The sequence below is a fragment of the Taeniopygia guttata genome, chromosome 7 (assembly GCF_048771995.1).
Source record: "Taeniopygia guttata chromosome 7, bTaeGut7.mat, whole genome shotgun sequence".
NCBI lineage: Eukaryota > Metazoa > Chordata > Aves > Passeriformes > Estrildidae > Taeniopygia > Taeniopygia guttata.
The window spans coordinates 21699544-21718694 of NC_133032.1; the positions used below are offsets into that span (position 1 = coordinate 21699544).

Consider the following 19151-nt stretch of genomic DNA (forward strand, 5'->3'; position numbering starts at 1 on the left):
TTACCAAATCTTGTCCCTTCCTGTAAAAGTGTGCAGATTTGGCAATTAAAACTGTGGGAAAGTCTTGGAACTAATCTACAATTTTCAATTGTTTTTACAGATGACTGATCTTGTGCAGTTTCTCCAGAACTGTTTCCACTGGTAGAATGTCATTGGATCCCTTACTTTGAGTTGGCGTTTCAAATCTGTTCATGAGGCATTAGCAGAAATGAATAATAAAATAAGTTATTTGTTAAATACTGTCAGATGTGTGCACAGGTACAATTCTGTGCTCACTCCCAAATCTTCAGCCACAACAAGAAAACACATTTTATGGATTGGCAGATACAAGGATCCCTTAGGAAATGTGAACTTCAGGAAATTACTTTTAAATATTTTGCCTTCTCTTCATGGATCGTCTCTTCGATTTGTGTCTCAAAAGGCAGATGTTTATAGCACAGGTGCAGAGGCTTTGGTGAGTGAGACGGCTTCCCAGAGCTCCTTGGAAGTTGAAAAGTTGGATGATTCTGGGAGCTTCAAAGCGAAGCATGTGGTGGATTACCGTGACCCGTTCTTTAGCAGCCTCCAGAAATGTGCCTGTCCCTGCGATGCGCTGGACTTGGCTGCAGAAGCAGCTGTTTCCGTGAAGCACTACACAAACTCTTTAACCATGGCCTGGAGGCTCTTCAAAAACCTGTCAGAAGAGCAGCAGCGCTACGAGAAGCAGCTGATATTCGAGCACCCGGCTTTTGCGAAGCTGTGCCAGCAGCTGCTGCGCCATGCACGCAGGATGATGCGCGGGGACCTGGTGTTCAGCTTGCACGCCCTGGTGAGCCTCGGCGTGCCGCAGAACACGCTCCTGGTACAGACCTTGGTGAGAGTGTGCCAAGTAAGTGCAAATCCTTCTCCTGAGTTTGGGCTGAACTACCAGTGTGTAATTCTGGAAATCTATGCAATATCAGGGAGAGTTGGATTACATCCCTGGTTTAGTCTGATGATCCATGGAAACAGTTCCCATAATTCATCTGTGTGTGGTTCTAATTTCCTTAACTTTTGGAATCACTGCATGGTTTCAGATTCAAAAGAGAGGAGAAATCTCAAAAATCATTACCATTTCCAAATCAACTAAGTTTGACTGATGTGAGACTTTGTGGGCTCTGCAGAAATAAAGCTTGTAATTTGACTTTTGAGGGGGAAAAAGAAAATGGCAGGTACAGATTAAGAGTGGTCAGTTTTTATTTCCTGAAACTTTTACTGGCTTGAAGTAATCTGATATTGTCAAAACTTTTAACAGGAGAAGCTCAATCAACTTGATAACCGATGTATCTCAGTTTTGGCAACTACTTTAGCAGGGATGGATAAAGACAAGAATGTGAGCGCTCTTCAAGCTGGATTACAGTGAGAAAAATATATCTTTCATGTGTCCTTCATATTTAAATGTTGTTTGATTGCATGTCTGTTAGAAATCATTAAGGGTATGTCTGCGCATAAAATACATTCTGTGGTTTTAGGATTTAAATGATCACATGAGATAACAGTTGTGTTAGACAGTGACTTTTGGACAGTGAACTGTCTTTGCAGTTTCAAGTAGGAGGACTCCCAATGGTAAAGGGTGCTAGGCTGCTCCACGGGATTGTGTTCTGACTGCAGCTCCACCAGTGTAGTTTTTTTGTGACATTGATCAAGTCCCTTCACATATCTATCCCTTTTTCATCTCTATGCATACAGGAGGTAGTGAGACTATCTTACTTAGGGACCGGTCTGATTTTTTGTAATGAAAAGCATTGTTTAACAGCCTGGGAATATTTTCTTGCAGTTTAGTAAGTGAAAATTCAGATGAAGACTAGTTGTGTCCAGCAAATCCCTCTGCGTAGTGATTTATCAGAATAACTTCTTCGGCTTTTTTTCTGGGCCCGTGTGATTTATGTGTGTAACCAATCTGCTCATTCCCATGAGATTAATTTTACTGAGACTATCACAAAACTTGCCATGGATTAGTACTTTTGACCCTGTATCATGTTCTGCTTTGACAAAGTGGCTATGATACCCAAAAATCAGGTTCTCCTGGAAGTGCAGGTATGCAGTTCTTAAAAGTTGGTGGAAAGCAGGATTCCCGTCTACATTTTTCTGTCCTGATGACTGGAGCTCTGGCCCATTTGCGGGGATGAGTTTCAGACCAGTGCTTTGCTTTAGAAAGTGACACTTAATGTTTTTGTAGGCATGTTTACCTGTGCAGGTATATTTAAGGGTGGTTCACACATAACAATTACAATGCCACCCACAGAGCCAGAAGAGGAGGCACTAGGAGTGCACCTTCATCTTGTGCAGATGATCTCCGTGTTACCTCCTGTTCAGCCCACAGCCCTGTTTGTTTGGTTTTTTCCTCACTTGCATCCAGTTGTTGTCTGTGTCTATTCCTGAGTTTCCTGTCTGTTTCAGAACTTGCCTGTGTATCAGTGATTTAAAGATAAAAATGTGCAATTTTCTTTTTCTGCAGAAAGGTGTTAATTCTTTGAGGCTTAACAGCACTCATATTTGCACTGTCACTTGTACAGTCTGCTCAGGTGTATCAGCAGCATCTCAGGTGTATCAAAAACTGCTTAAGTGTATCAAAAGCAACAATTAATCTATCAGGATTTACACTAAGAAAGCATTTATAATTGTTTCCATGTGTAAAATATCTGTGCTGCAGCCATGTCATGTAGACTTATGTCAGCATTTCGAAAAAAGGAAGATGGGAGAGGAGCAAAGAATTACAGCTTTCACTTGGGGGCTACATCAGTGAAGAAGAATGGGGGTACTTACCTGTTTCTGCTGAAATGAGGAGAGTTCTTGTGTGTGTTTCTCCATCAGGTTACTAGTGGAGCAGCGCATTTCAAGTATCAGAGACATCTTTATTCTGCAAAACCTGATGAAATGCCTGGGAAAAGATGCTCCAGTTTTTCTGAAAAAGAAATTAGAGGTAAAGTTAGTTGGAGGCTCATTTTTACTCCCACAAAGCCTGTGCTCTTGCATTGTTTATAAATTGTGTATAGTTCTTTGCAGACACTGAAAGAGAAAATGTAATAGAAAAGTAACTGTATTTGCTATATGCATCAGAGTCCAGCTATATCTGTAAGAAGAACTTCTTTTGGAGGCTGGTAACAAAACTAATTGAGGCAGTAAAACAGCAGTGCCCTCATCTCTTTGGGTTGGCCACATGGTGTTTTCTAGAAGTGCTTATAGGCTGTTTCCTGATTCCCTTGCCCAGCCTGTGGCTGAAGATGAGGTGACAGAAAACTGGTCTGTGATGGGGATGTGTCCAGTAACTGTACAGGGTAGGAGGACTGGTGGGAGTGAGATGCCAGAGCTCCACAAGGTCATGGTCTTGCTTTTCAATGTATATCATAGGTCTCCTGGGAAATACAATGGCTGGGAGCAGCAGGTTTTATGGCAGGGTGTACTGGGTTTTGTCCCCTGATTGAAAAACCCTTTTGGAAAACTTCTTTCAAACAGGGCTTACTGGTATTTTCATCGCATAACTGTAGGGCTCTGACGTCAGATGTTTTAATAGCATTTATGAAACATCATAAAACTGAGAGGAAAATAACATTTGCACTTGCTAACAAAAGGGAACACTTCTTTTTCTTAGCCCACAGGGTGCTTTTTTTTTTTTTTACAGGGCAATTTCTTATAGACGCATTTTGTATTTAACCGCTGATATGTATACAGTAAAAATACTGTATTTTAACAGTCAATATAATTTGTAGTTTCATTTTTACTGTCATTTATATCAAGCTAATGATGGCTTTGATAAGTGAAATCTCCTTTCTGGCATCAGAGCTGACTGCCTCAGTCCACATTCATGGCTGGGTTTTTGTATAAAATATAAGCCACTCACATTCTGTAGAATCACTTTGGAGGCTTAAAGTTTTCATGCACATGCAAAACCATAATTGGACTACTACGAACTTTTAAGTTAACTGTATCTGCTTTATTTCTGCTTCTTTCTTAAGAGTTGGTAGAAGATGTGTATTCACAGTATTTGGAAATGACATTTACTGAGGCTTTTTTCTTTTAATATAACCATATCAAGGCAAATTGCTGGAAACTTGTGTAGTGACACATTTCTAGAGCACTTGTCCTGCTATAATTGTGTATTAAGAAATTGACAGTAGTTATTATATGCTTTTACTGTTTTTTGCTTTTTTTTCTTTCATATAATCTGAACTAAGGACTTTGGGAATGTTTTGGTGATAATGTCTTCACCAGAAAGCAATGGTAAAATACCTGAAGAATGAAGGATTTAATAAACTCTGGTTCACTTTAGATGGCAGTTGTGAGAGAAATAGACCGTTTGACTTTCCTGCTTGCACTGCGTATGTTTTCGGCTCTTGCTGCAATGAATTATTGCTCCCTTCCAATCCTGAATCCCTGCAGTAAAAAGATCAAGGGTAAGAAAAAAATATGTTAATTAAATTTCCCTTCCTTATACCAAATTCTTCCTAATTATTGTCTCATCTCACTTTTCTGATTTCCTTTAAAATTCAGGAAACATCTTTGTTTTACAGGATATTATAGTTATGTGGAGCCATTTGACAAACAGCAGGACAGAAAATTACTAATCAATAATAAAAATAAATAGCTGTTGTCGTCTGTGCTCTTCTTAACATTTATCTGAATTACATATTTTTCTTTAAATTTTTATGTACACAGGATTTAAGAAAAAGAGTTTAATTTTAGCAAGGAAAAGAGATTTCAAATAAAACTTTATAACAAATCTGAATTGGAAATTGGCAACTTACAGGATTTATTGGTGACTTAGTGTGATTAGTTGGTGAACTAAAGGGAAAAGAGTGTTTCCTTGATTACTGGATTTAATTGTTGACTACTGCTTAATAACCTCATGCTGTAGCCCATAAAAATATTAAATGAAAGCTCGTGCCTTCACCTCTCTCTATACCTTTCCAATACATTGCTTAAGTATATGCAGTCAGTATGTGTTGATTCATGCTTAAAATACATAAGAATTTGTGTCTCAAAAAGCATGAAAGTAGCAAAATAGCATTCTTAATAGAGATTACCCAGAAGCGTTGAAGCTGCTTATGCAGTTTTTATTTGTCCTGGTTGTTCATATATGTAAGGACACAATGTTTAATTGCACAGCCTGCCTTCTCCCATAGGACTCTCACCACACTCAGCACACAGGCCAGGTGGCATACACAGAGGGAGTAGTGACCTTTCTTCAGCATTTTTTGGTGCATGCTGAAAATCAAAAATCCCAGAACAGAAGATGTCCTGGGAACACAATCTTCTTACTTATTTTGTTAATTTGTCCCCTTTTGCTGATTAATGTAGCTTGATTCTGGTTCAGTTTGGTTTCTTCTGTCCTGGAGTTTCTTTATGTGTTTTAGCTCAGTTGAGCTGTGCCTAGCTAGTCACAGTCTTCCACAGTTTCTTCATATTTTTCCCCTCCTGCATCCCTTAACCAAACTGTTCCTATAATGTCTCCAACCTACAGCTCCCGTTGTTTTTTATCATTTGTCCTTCTTTGATCTTCTGTTGCAGAAAATGTCCATGATGTTCCATTTCGGCAGTTAATTCTCATTCTAGAAACTTGTCACAGTCTCCAGTACCATAATGTGAAACTGTTTTCAGCATTAGCAGACTATGTTAATTCTACTGCCTACCTTTGGGACAAAAGACAGGTAAATTTTTTGAGACCAAATAATTTTTAGTGGTACTAATAGAGTATTTTATGCTTTCTTCTTACCTTTCTTCATTTTTGTGCTTGATCTTTGGAGAGCAAATGTTTATGAATAACAATCTGATTAAGCTGTTACATTTTTAAAATGCTGTTTTATTTATTGATAAGTAAAGAAACAAAAGTCTTGAAAATCATCTGCTTTTATTCAAAATGTCTTATATGAAATCAACAGGTAGGATCAACTTCACTTTTTTTTTTTTTACTTATAAAACTATCTTTTCTTTTAGATTGTCCTTTTTCTCTCTGCCTGTGAGACACTAGGCTTTCAGCCTACTGAGTTGCTGGATATTTTTGCTGAGAAGGTGACAGAAGACCCTGATTTCCTTAACTTGAAAAACCTTTTGATTGTTCTTCGAGTGTATTCACGACTCAACCATGTTCCCAGAGTCCAAAAGCATCTGTAGGTTTTCATTTAGAGTGCCTGATAATATGTTACATAGTCATTACAGAGTAATGTATGGCAACTAGTATTTAATTTTATTTGTGAATGAGCTCATAATCCTGTTTCATTAATCTGTAAGGTAAATTGCTGCATCTTTTAATATTTTTTCTAAATATGATTTTTTTTCTCTAACTGAAAGATTAAACAGATTCTAGACTGACCAGACTACTGAATCTGTTGATAGGTAGCTGTATCCTGAAAGTAGGAATCAAACACTTTTGTGTTAGATAACACAAAGTACAAGATAATAAAGATTTCTAAGTTGTCCTTTTGTTAGAAATATGTATTTTATATCGTCTTATTTGTGTACTTAGATATTTTTCTTCTCCTTTTGGAAAAGGTTTTTTGAGACTCTTCATAGCTGCTTGAATAAGTGCTTGCCTCAGATTTCCAACACAGAGCTGCTGAAGGCAGTGTATTCACTTGGTGTCTTAGGATATCTTCCCCACCGGGCACTTGATGAGCTGCTGCAAAAGGACAGCAAGGATGAACTTAAACTGCCAGGTGAGACCTTACTTTGTCATGTTCTTGTTTTAAACAGGATGTCTGGCTATGTATGTAATTTGTTGTAATTGTGTTAGCAGATCAGAAATTAAAGAACACAAGCATGATTAATATTAAATTCGAAGTCCTCAAGACAAAGCTATGTAGTGATGGGTGATCTGAGTGATCTGGGTCTGCACTAGGGAATCAGGCTTGTCTTGGCCCGATGGTGGCAACAGTTTAACAGTAGGTGTGCACTTAAACACAGGCAGTCATAACCATTGCAAACTAACTTTATTACCTGGAGTCATGAGTTAAAGTGGAATTTGGAATGCTCTCAGTTACAATTAGGTCCTTGGAATTGTTTGTAAAAGGATTTAGTTTCCACGTTACAATTTTGTACAGCTAGTAGAGTAGTCATATGGATTTTTCTCTGCTAGAACAGACTATAAATGATAATGAAATGAAAAATTCTGTGGGATAATATATTGGCTGTGATATTTTTTGTATCCTTTTTCAGATGATCTTAAGGAACAACACACAGTGATGCTTCGCTCTGTGAAAACATGTATGGAACTAGACAGCCCTTCTTTCACAAAGCCTGCTTTTGTGCTGACTGAGAATTTGTCCTCATTAGTATCTCTTAATCTCAGAAAGGCTCAGGAGGCACTGATAGAGCTTCTGGGAGATGAGAACATGTTTCGGCAAAATGTTCGGCTGCCATACAGATATCATATTGGTATGAAATGATATTACTGTCATATTATTTTTAATACACATTTATAACCCCCAAAATGATAAGATGGAAATAAATTTGAATAGGGTGCAAGTGATTAAAAGTTAACACTTTGAAGATACAGTAATTTAACAAATGATGTCATTGATTGGTGAATCTACTTTTAATGGTGCTTCTATTAAAGTTTTTAAGTCAATTTACTAAAATGTTTATGATTTCTTTTGTTTACAAAGTTAGTTTGGACTTTTTTTCAGGCATCAGCAAGCAGATGTTAATTATACATAAATCCAATGTGGCCAGCTTTGGCAGAGTTGACATGTTAGTGCCAAATCATGTTAGAAACTAAGTCAAACAGTAGCTGCTTTTTTTTCCTCTTATTCTCTTTTGTTCTCTTGTTTCTTCTCTGGAGTTCTGGCTCAGATTTAGGCTCTACTTTCATTTATGAAATGGGATATGACTACTTTTGATTTCTTTTACATTTGATAATACCTTTTTTTTTTTTTTTTGCCAGCCACCCAGCTTACCAGTTTTTCTGTACTAGTAATAATTTTATTCATAAATATTTCTAATGAGGAAATGGATTGCAGGAAAATCCTAGTAGGCATGACGGACTGCGATCAAGAGTCTGTCAAAAGCTTTTTAAATAACCTGCAGTTTCCAGAAAAAAAAATTATTTTTTCCTGGGATGGGCAAGCTATAACTTTATATTCATTGCAGGGAGGGAAAGCTATCGGTAATAATTCAATTATTAGAGAACAGCAATTAGAAACAGACCATTGATGGTGTCTATTAACTTTTTCAAATGAGCTGTTCATTTGAAAACAATTAGAACATTTAATGGGTTCAAATGATAACATTAATTTTAACCTCTTACAGAGTTAAATGTTTTGTTGTTTTGTTTTCAGATTTTGAAATCAGAATGGATTCAGACAGAAAGAAGGTGCTCCCCATAGTTTCAACAGATGATCATCCTGACTCACGTGTTCAGAGGTAGTTTTTTTTGACTGCATTTGTTTTCTAATCACATCCAGTTACTTCTTTGGTTCACTGATTTGCAGAAGCAAAGTAGGTGACTCAGTTTCTATGTGTGCTTACTGGAATATCCAAAAGTTGCCATGCCAGTACAGAGCAACAATTCATCCAGCTCTATACCTTCTTCTAACAGAGGCTAACACTTAACATTTCAGAGAAAAAGACAGGATCTGATATCATCAGATCACATCACAGTGATCTGATACTCCTGTAATGAATGCAGATAGCAATTTTTTTAGAAGTATTTGTCTGATTAAACATTCAGTTATTCTCTCAAGTCTCAAAAATTTGCATCTCAGTGATATGTCAGTTAATTCATCTACTGAAATATAATATGAATAAAAAAGGATCATGATATCCATATTTTAGGTGATTAATTTTATCTTGTGTAGATGACTGACCTCTCAGTAACTGAAGCAGGACATACATAATTTAAGTAACGCTTAAGCAGAATTGGGTAATGCTTAACATTTATGTGCTGGATCACTGCACAGCAATGTATTTTGTACAGTTTGCTTTTCAATAAAAGGAGAGCTAGTGAATTGTGTAACAGAAACTCAGTGTTCCAAGGCATTCAGCTTTCTTCACCCTTCAAATAGGTTATTATGGCAGGAAGTGACTGATCATGAATATCATTAGCAAAGGATCAAAGTAAATGCAGAATCTGTCAAATTAATGGAGAAGGTTGAATGATCTATTTCCTTCTCATTGTGGGAGAAGTGGAGATCTAAGTACCTAATTCTGCTGTAGGTATTTGGGTAGATGCTGGTACTTGTATGAAGCTCATAGAAGAAAAGAGTCTAAATTACTTAAACCTGAAGAAAGAAGAGGATAATGAAATTTTCACAGCCCTGATACTTTGCCTACCAGAATGACACATTCTGCAGTGCTAATGGACATCATTGAATCATAGTCTTATAAATTATTATTTTGCATTTGTACAGTGAAGTCTTCCCTACTTTCCTTGGTTGCAGGTTGGCTTTTCTGTTTGCTCCTGTGTCTGCCTTCTGTCTGGGTACAACACACCCCCAGGGGAAGCTGGCAATGAAGAAGCGGCATTTGAAGAAACTGGGCTATCATGTGATTCTGGTGAGAAGAGCCCGGCTCCTGTCTCTTTTCAGTCCTCTTAGCAGCAGGATGAGTATGTTTGGTAGATCAGGCCTTGTTCTACAAAGCATGAAGGTTTACTAGGAATGGTGGGCTTTCTCCAGAGTGATAATTGTGTATAATTTCTAGTTAGAGGGCATTGGTGCTGTCACTTGGGAGAAAAGAGAGAGGAACTCTAAAAGACAAGCTACTACTTACCATTAGTAAATTATTAGTTGAGGGGAAGAAAAACCAAGCCACTAATTGCTTTGTACCTGAAAAACCTATGTGTCTCTGGTTTTTCTGGTTTCTCTTATTTGCCTGATTTTTATAGACACGATGATTGAAGTGAACTTGTTTTCAGAATACAACGACTTCCTGGGGCCTTCTCGTTGCTGAGCCCTTGGTTTGTAGGACAGGGTAATTTGGACAATAGAAATAATGTACCCTGTCCTTTTACTTTCTTACAGATCCAGAACAAGAAGTTTCAGGAAATGAAAAATGAAGATGCAGTTAAGTTTTTGAAAAGAAAAATTTATTCAGAAGATGCTTTCTCTTTTTGTGAAGCAACTGTGGAGGATAATAATTAAAATAAACTGAGAGTTTTGGGTCTCCTGATTTCTCTTTTTCTTGTGTAATTACTGTGAGGATTTTAAAAGAAATAAATAGTTTTATACACAACTACCTGCTCCATCATATTACTTACATATTACTAAGTATAAAATGTTTGTGAAATGAACACTGCCTGCTGATAGTGGGGGCTTTCTTTTGTGAAGTGAGAGCAGATTTTCTTTAGTGGAAGGAAATAATTGGTCCAGAAAGCACCCTGAGATCTATTGCTGTTACAATGTCTTAGATTAATCTGTACTTTGCTTCTCCTCCTGCATGCCCCTTGTTAAATTTCCCTAGTCTCTAGAGCTGGGCCTGGGAAAAGACGTTACTTTAACTGTTTCAAGTGCTGTTGGAACCTGGCTACAACTAGGCACTAGGGGGATTTCCTTTCAAGTAATATAGTTCTTTATGCAGAACTATATATGGTAAATCAGTAAATAACTAAGCCTAAGTGGTATATTAAAAAATCCACTCATGTGGAAACTTTCTGAAAAAATCAATCTCACTCAGTTTTTCAGAACTTTAGGCCAGTAATGGTCCTGTTTGCTGTGTGCTTTTTCTTTTGAACCCTTTGCTTCACTGCTACTGTAGTAGATTTTGATGCTTCTCACTGCAAGAACATAGATCTGCTGTGTCTTTATAAGCTGACTCCTTCTCTTTGTTTCTGATATAAGTAGCTCCAGAATTATTCACAGAGGTGTTGCAATACTCAGACTTGTTCATTACACCCTGTGATGCATCTCCACTGACCTTTTATGTATTGGTGCAATTGATGTTGGCAGGTTCAGAACTGCAAAGCAGCTTTGGACCTTTGGTAGGAAGGAGCAGAGAGAACTGATACATCTTTTCTGTTCTTGATAGCATGTAACTGATAAAACACATTTTGTTCTGCTGGAGTTGCTCAAGTTGCTACGAGCTTGCTTATTTCTGCCCTGTAATCAGATCTTCATTCAAGATTTTGCTGTAGCACAGTCACAGGCCCATGGGCATGAAGGGAAAGCAGGGAAACCGCAATACTTGCTACAGTGACTGTGTGCTGCCTAACCGTGGTGCCCTTGCTTCACTTGCTAAGCTACAAGCACTGTGTTCTTTGTCTTTCTGAAGTAGCATGGACACATGGTTAAGGTACCACAATGATGCTATGAAAAAGGTATTACAGTAATGAGATAATGTGGAAAGAAACAATATGTTAGAAAACTTTACTGCCCAACTTTTTGTGGAACATGTAGATAGAATGTAGTGCGTATTTATACAGGAAGCAGTGTAACCAAAGCAGCATGGTCACCTCTCCCTGGCATAAAAAGCAGAGAGCTGTTCAGCATTTCAGACTCTGAAATGCAGCATATGCAGAAAAACAGATTTGAGGCAATTGTAAAACTTAACAGCCAGAGCAGAGTTCATTTGCTTGACTCAGTGCAAAGTTTGTTATGTTCCCTTTTTGGATCTTCTGCTTTAAGGAAGCACTGTCTGTGAAGCAGGCTGGTCAGTGCCATTCTGTTCTGAGCTGGACTTATGGTCCCAGCCTGCACTGAAGGATGTCTGAAATACTCTGTGCTGGAGGGCCAGGTAGCACAGAGCTGTGTTTGAGACAGTACTCGGTGCTATTCAAGCTGGAAACCTGCAAACAATGCTGTGGTGTCAGCCGTGGCTCTTGGGTTGGCTGGGGAGCTGCTTCCTCCAGCTGCTCTGAGCTTTCCAGTCAGGTCCTCAGTTATAGGTGTGTAAATTCAGGGACAGAACACAGGCAGCGGTGCCAGCAGCCTGGGCAGAACTAACCACCAGTGGGCACAAATGTTATTAAATTAGCTAGTCACTATATATTCTTTCTTAAACGCCCTGTGAATAGGTAGAAACTTATACAAGCAGTGTGGAAGTGTAGTAGTCTTCTATATGGATCACCTTGCATACTGAAGGTTCTTACTCTATGTTATCTCAATAATTTATGTCATCTACACTGATTCAGAGTTCCAAGCAATAAGCTGCTGCCAGAGAGAGATTTCAGAGAGACTTCAGAGCTGTGGGTTTCTTGGATCTTTACATATGCTAAAAAGCTAGTCTGCTGAAAAGAAATCCAGATTTTTCAGGTGTCCGATTCATGTAGTAAGGAAAATCTAATCCCTTGTTCTGTGCATTACAATCTATATTTAGAATATCATTCTCCTCTCCTGAATCAGTATTAAAATTAGTGGGAGACTCACAATGAAGATCAACAATAATTATTTTGCATCTGTAATTATGGGGTTTGTCACTGCATGGAGTGCTTGGTGTGAAAGGTGCAAAATCCCCTTTTTAAACCAAACAGGTACAAAATTGATTATTTTAGCTGACCTGCCAGTGAGTCTAACTGGAGATGTAAGCTGCATCTTTTTCTACCATTTTACAGTCTGCCTGCAGATTCAGGAACATGTGTGTCTAACCTTTATTCACACTTGGAACACTTTGTAAGTGCAGTGGCTGGAAACTGTTTCTCAATGAGAAGTGAGAAAAAAGGAAGCTGTATACGCTTTATTTCGTACAGCCCAAGGGTCTATCTTATGAATGGATGGAACCCAAACATTTGCTGTGATGTTTGACTAACTAAAGGTATTTCAAGGGTGTATTGAATCTGTAGCAAGCCAAGGTTCTCAAATTCATGTGAAATGAAAATAAGTCATTAATTAAGTAAACTACATAGCTGAAGCAAGGGAGGATTTTCAATGAATTGAAGACTTGTTAAAGAAAATATAGAGCTTAGAGTAATTATATCTCTATGACTTAGAGGACTCGGTTGCACTAAGCAACCATCTATTTAACCAGACTCTCATAAGAAGGTACTATGTTTTTATTCCTGGGCTACAAAGAAGTCAGAGAAGTAGAAGCATATCTTTTCTTCATTCTGAGCTATGAAATAATGGACTCCAGTGTTTGTCCTGCCAATCTCAAAAAAACAGATACGGCCTTTTATGATTGTTGGTTTTTACATGCTGCTTGCTCTTAGACATGATTTCATTCATAAATCTTGTCTTATTACAAAACAGTGAAATGCCATGATAAATCTGGATTATCTGGTAATTTTTATCTTGAGAATAATGCATATACTGTTCATCCTGTGAAATCTCCACATCATCAGAAGGTTATACATACAAAAGGGTGACAAGGTTAGATCATTGTCATATGTCACACAATCAAAAAGAAAACATTGAGAAAAGGATTTACAAATATAAGTTCTATAGCAAATTTCACAGGGCCAAGGATCCATGTTAAGCATTGCAGGATGTGTGAACAGATCTAAAATAAAAGCAAAAAACAGGCAGGAGATGTGGGCTGCAAAGGTCAGGAAGGTTCTTGCATTAACAAAAAATAAACTGGTATCATCTGAGCAAAAATGAAACCAATTTTGTGAAGTAATGCAAAATGAGAATAGTGAGTGTTGGGAAAAATTAATTTTCTCCAAAAACAGCTGGATTTGCAGACCCTGATGATCTGTAGTTCTCTCCAGTTTGAATTTCTTCATGTTTAAAATTACTTTTGAACTGTAACTCCAGTCTTCTCAGGATATTAATTATTCTGGCTTTATATTTTACAAGAAACATACAGGAGCTCTCTTTAAAATTTCCACCTTGGTCTCAAAATGATAAAGATATTCATAGGTGACTGGGAAAGAGGGACTAAAAGTTCATTGCGAAAGTATGCTTTTTGTTAATAATTCGGAATCTAAATAAACTGGATCTTAATGTAAAGATTGTTTCTCAGGTATTGCAATAGTTTCTGCATAGACCAGAGGTTAAGTAATGCTTGTAGGCAAAGACCTAGAGATGATATGGCTCTTGTTAATTGGTAAAATGAAGAAAGTACTAAGACTTCCCTCTAATTGGTTCCTCCCCACCCCCTTTCTGGTCATTGCAGTAAGTATTATTGTATATTGCCATTTATTAATATTGAGCTGTTCTCTTTGCTCACAAATATCAGTGCATGTAAGCTTCCATGAACAAGGTTCCAGTTTTCAATATCTCTTTACTGACACTAGAATATTGGAATTAAAATAGAACTGCAGGTGTTCTGCAGAGCTCAAAAAAGGTGGAACATTCACTTCTAGGTGAAATGTGCTGAAATTAGTTATTTCAGAACAAAACCAGAGCCATAGTTATCTGATGGTTATGACATGCATAATTTTAAAGGGACTAGGGTGCTTAAGCATAGGTTTTACTGAACATGTAAATCTTGTGGTATTGGGTTTTTTTCTATAGTAACCACAGTGGCTTTAGTAGCTCTTAATCTCTTTCAACTGATGCAAATATAATGGAATTCTGAAGTATGTTTAAAATTAGTCCTTCTAGTTATAGCAGGTTTTCCCCCTTTTTGCAGTATTTCTGGGCAACAATGGAATATAGTGATAATATAGGAATGTGGTGGCAATTGCAAATAACCACCCAGAAATAACAAGAAGGAGAATTTGTATTTGTCTGCAGCAGGTGCTTGTGTCCACAGATAACCAGTGAGGTTTTTGTTTCATCCTGTTTCCTCTCTCCAAAAATGCTTCTATGAGTATTCAGTAACATTGTTGCCATGGCATCTATTAAAACCTAGATAAACTCTTGCTTTATGAAGCAAGATGAATTTTTTCTTTACAAACAGGAGAATTTATTTTCACTTTTCATTGCTATATGTAAGGGACTCCATCCATGCTTACAGACAGGGGCATTTTTTACTGAACATTCCTGATTCTTGAGTGGGTGCCATAGTTTACTCTTACCAGTTCAATCCACAAAGGGCACTTCTGAAATCTTCTGTATTTCCCTGTTTGATTTTCATGGTACAGATTCTGCTGCACATAAGATGTCGCCTGTACTCAATCAGGGTTTAGAAAGGTGGGGAAGTACACGGGGATGGATTATGGGGAAAGGGGGAGTGGCTCCTGAGCTGGTTTAGATTAAAGTCAGGGCACTACAGCAAATATGCACCAGCTGAGGGAGTGGCTCTACAACTTCAAAAAACGTCCAAGTGTTAAGCGAGCACAGTTTTCTCGTTCTGCAGTAGGGAGCAGCTGGTGAATTGGTCTCTGGCTGCACAGATGCTGGTGTAAATAGCAACAATTGTCCCTAAAGTCTTGATTTGTGCTGACACAGATGAGATATGATTCAGGAAATATACAATGACCTGTTGTGGAGTATAACTCAGTATTTGAAGGGGGAAAAAGAGAACAATGAAAGTATCAAAACCACTCTCTCTGAACAGAGATAAAATGATCTGACATAGTAGCCAGAGACCTAGAGAATCTGACTTCAGCTCCCTGCTTGCCACTGCTTAGATGTCTTCTTACAGGAAAGGCACTGAGAAGGTCCTTGGGGCACAGCAAGATTCCTGCGGTTCTGCACCCATCTCGTTAGTGCATGACTCCAAGGAATGCCTTGTTTGGCAGCAGAGGCACAGTTCCAGCACAATCAGGTGTCTCTGTTCCATATCTGTATATTGGGGATGCCCCCATGTTGAGTTGCTTGGATTTATAAGCTCTCCCAGGCAGAGTTGGCTGATGTTTCAGATCCATTCCTCATACAAAGAGTAGCAGCAGTCCAGACATGAGAGTGGAGAAAGTCTTGGCTGCCTTTGCGGAAGAACCCCAAAGCTGGTGACCCAACGCAAGCCATGTCAACAGCCTTACTGTAAACCCACCCAGTCATGTCACACAAGCACTTAAAAGCTATGCTACCCAGTCCCGTACTCAGATACTATTAGCAGCAACTATTTTTAATAATATCACTCATCAAAATACAAGCTGTTTCTACTGCATGTCACACCAATACATATACACTTCAAACTTGGCTTACAAATTCTTTAATGCTCATTTGAAAAAATATACTGGAAATTCTACTGACTGTAAGTTATGCAGAATGGACTTGTTTGACTCAGGCAAGATACACTTTGATATCTTCTGTCAGGTACTATTGACCTCAATAATGATCTCTGAGATTCTTCAAGAACATCATAAGCATTTTTCACAGTTTCTCACAGTGGTTGAGGGGTCTGGAGCATTAGTTCCCTTGCATGGCCACAAATATGTGACTACATGCACGCAAAAAATACATTTACACTCAGTGGTGCTGGCATTGCACAGAAAGCACAGTGTGTCTGTCATTGTTGATAGAGTAAAGGACAAAGGTTAATATGAACATGTTTTATAGCTGCAAAAGCTAATTACTTACTATATAGTGTGTGTTGTTTGAGTTTAAGAAATCATATGCAAGCATATTCACATCTAATCATAAAGTATTTTAGGGCTTGTAACAGAACACATTAAAAATAATCTTGGCTATCCCAGGATACAGTGCAGTAAGCTTGTTGTTTCACCATTAAGCAATAATGGAGACTTATGTGCTGTCCTTTTCAGTTCTGTTAGTAGGAATAATATAATATTAATTTATTTACTTACAAAGGTAATTATTTTATTTAAAAATACAAGCCAGGTTTTTAAAGTTACATGATAACTTCTGTTAAAAGGCCTAATTAAAACAGACAGTGCATTACTTTGACAGCTAAAGCTTTACAAGAAGTTTTGTTTCTTCACAAAATAGAAGATTTTTGCCTAATTCTTGCCTACTCAAAACAACAACACAGGATCAAATACTTCTGCAAATTCTTTCCCCCTAGAGCAATACATTTGAAATCATGAGTTCTAATCATGTCATCAGAAGGTATTCTTATAAAGGAAAATTTTTAGAACTGGAGAAGGTGAGTTTAAAAAAAAACAAACTTCTTTTCCTGACAGTTGATTCATGCACGTTAAAATCGTTGAGCAAATTGAATCTTTGATCAAACTGCAAGAACAATATTCTGCAGCCAGCCTTGTATATGTGGACTTGGGGTTTAGTGATTTACCACTGCACCTGAAAAACACTGCTAATACTTCTTAAAGTTTAATTGCGCAGTCCCATAGGAATTAAGTTTACATAAGGATTATAGGGTTTTGTGCACAACTCCTTGTAAACATGATCACCCTTTACCCCTAGAACAGAACCAAAAGAGTTTTTTACCTTTGAGTAACACATGGTAAATATCATCTTGAATTCAGACTGTATGTTAGAGCTCAAGATCCTTAAGCAATGATATTTTGCTGTCTAAAGGATGAAGTTAAAATAACTATTCAGACCACCTGTCGTTAAGGAAAGACAATTCAGTACTAACATTTTTCTTTCCTGGCTAAAGGAAATGGTGTCTGAGGAAGCTGGTCTGCCAGGCTAATTAGACCAGTACAAGTTTCGTCAGGCTGGTGTCATCCGTTTCCGGTACTTGGAGCTCCTCTCTGATAGGAAAGCTGTCTGAAAGCTGCATCACAGGGCTCGTGGAGAAAAGGTATTGTGTAATTTCCCACACTGACACAACACACTGGTTTTTATCATTGTGCTCAAATATGTGAGTAAGCATGTACACAAATGCTGTACAATCTATTGAGACATCCTTGAAAGTGTCTGTAAATGTGTATTTCTTGAAATTGCTAGATCATGTGCCAATAGTCAAATTAGTTCCACTAAGATAAAACTTATGCATCCTGTGTTGCCTGATGATCTGCAGGACATTTAAGGTTGGCTTAATGGAACTAATTTTAAGGTTTACTAGTAATGTCCTTCTAATCTAGTGTATATTGGCTGAAATTCTTCCTGGTTTGTGATTATTTTAAAGTCCCAAATGTAAGGCTAATGGGGTGTTTTCACGGTAATAGCAGAGACAGACAGAGAACAAGGAAATATCAGCAAGATGACTAGAACAAAATTGTTGTAACTCAGCATAGTTTCCAGTATATTCCCATTTATCCTAAGATTGTTGCTGGAACTAATGCAGTTGGAGAACACTTCACACTGTCAAAACACAATGGAGGCCAGAGACTTTCAGAATTCTTTCTATAACAGAGTTGTGGAAGCTGAAGGCTTGGAATACTGAGGGGAACAATGATTCAAACTGCAGACCACACGACATATTGCTGAATACATAAATGCTACAGAATTACAAATATATATATATATATATATATATATATATGTAATCTTGTAGAATTAATTAGAATGTTCTGAACATTGCTCACATAAAACCAGAAATCTTTTGGAAACCAGAAATCATATAAAAAGAAAATACCTATAGAACATTCTATCTCCTCTGAGAGGACAATGGGAAACAGAACTGTCAATTCCTTGTGTGCTTCCCCCAAGTAAAATTACAGTGATAACCAGAGGATATTTTAGTAAAACAGCTGAATTATCTACTCCCCTCTTCAGTGGAGCACAAACCTATGATTTAAGGCACACTAGTCTGCTACTGTTTTGATCCCACCAAGTGCCGATTCTGTTTTGGACATATACAGTGAGTTTTCTACAGCAATGAGAGAGAGAGAAGAAAATGTAATGGAGGATGATTTTCTCTGAATCCAAATGATGATTTAAAAAACCGTTTATCATCTTGAACTCCATCTAGTTTAGTTAGGTTTCTAGTTTCAGTGTGGGATTTAGCTGTGAAGTGAAAAAGCTTAATATGCTGATCTGATGTCTGTGGAGACACACAAGTGTGTAAATTTTGTTGTCTTTCTAACAAGCTCTTTGTCCTTGAAAGTAACATGTAGCTCAGTAGGAAATCTGGGTGCAGGAAGCTACAGGATCAAACTCCCTGCTATATGATAGTTGTTTAAAACACGTGGTATGCTTCAATATGCAATCTTTAAACAAAACAGTTCTAGCTTGTGGCTGTTGCTACACAGACTGTATGCAGATAAGTCACAAATAGCTGAGCATATGTGTGGTGCAAGGTTAAAACAATAACAAGCAGGTCGAATCATTCAAACACTGGAAATCACTTTGACTCCAGGCCAAAAGCTTAGCTGGAGATGATATCAGTATGGGATAAAAAGGATAAACTAACAGGCTTAGCAGCCAGCTTGTTGGAGTCAGCATATAGTATCTATACTTCCAGCAGTAGAGCAGATGGTCATATATTTTTAAGGAAGAACCAGACAGGGAGTCAGGAGATCTGAATGCTATTCCTGGCTCTGCAGCAATGTTCCTATGTCACCTTGG

At 37.8% G+C, this 19151-nt stretch overlaps 1 protein-coding gene across 2 annotated transcripts in view; it reads left to right on the forward strand.

The window, feature by feature from the left end:
* The window catches only part of FASTKD2 (FAST kinase domains 2), a 10818-nt gene extending 633 nt beyond the window's left edge, over positions 1-10185 (forward strand). For both annotated transcript variants that reach the window (XM_030277659.4, XM_030277658.4), the window contains exons 2-12: positions 101-868; positions 1274-1377; positions 2833-2941; positions 4289-4412; positions 5527-5666; positions 5953-6125; positions 6508-6671; positions 7171-7389; positions 8292-8376; positions 9393-9507; positions 9975-10185. In XM_030277659.4, the coding sequence (XP_030133519.3) occupies positions 209-868; positions 1274-1377; positions 2833-2941; positions 4289-4412; positions 5527-5666; positions 5953-6125; positions 6508-6671; positions 7171-7389; positions 8292-8376; positions 9393-9507; positions 9975-10094 (2013 nt within the window). In that variant the 5' untranslated portion in view covers positions 101-208 and the 3' untranslated portion in view covers positions 10095-10185. The remainder of the gene's footprint in view (positions 1-100; positions 869-1273; positions 1378-2832; positions 2942-4288; positions 4413-5526; positions 5667-5952; positions 6126-6507; positions 6672-7170; positions 7390-8291; positions 8377-9392; positions 9508-9974) is intronic.
* Positions 10186-19151: the final 8966 nt, after the last annotated feature.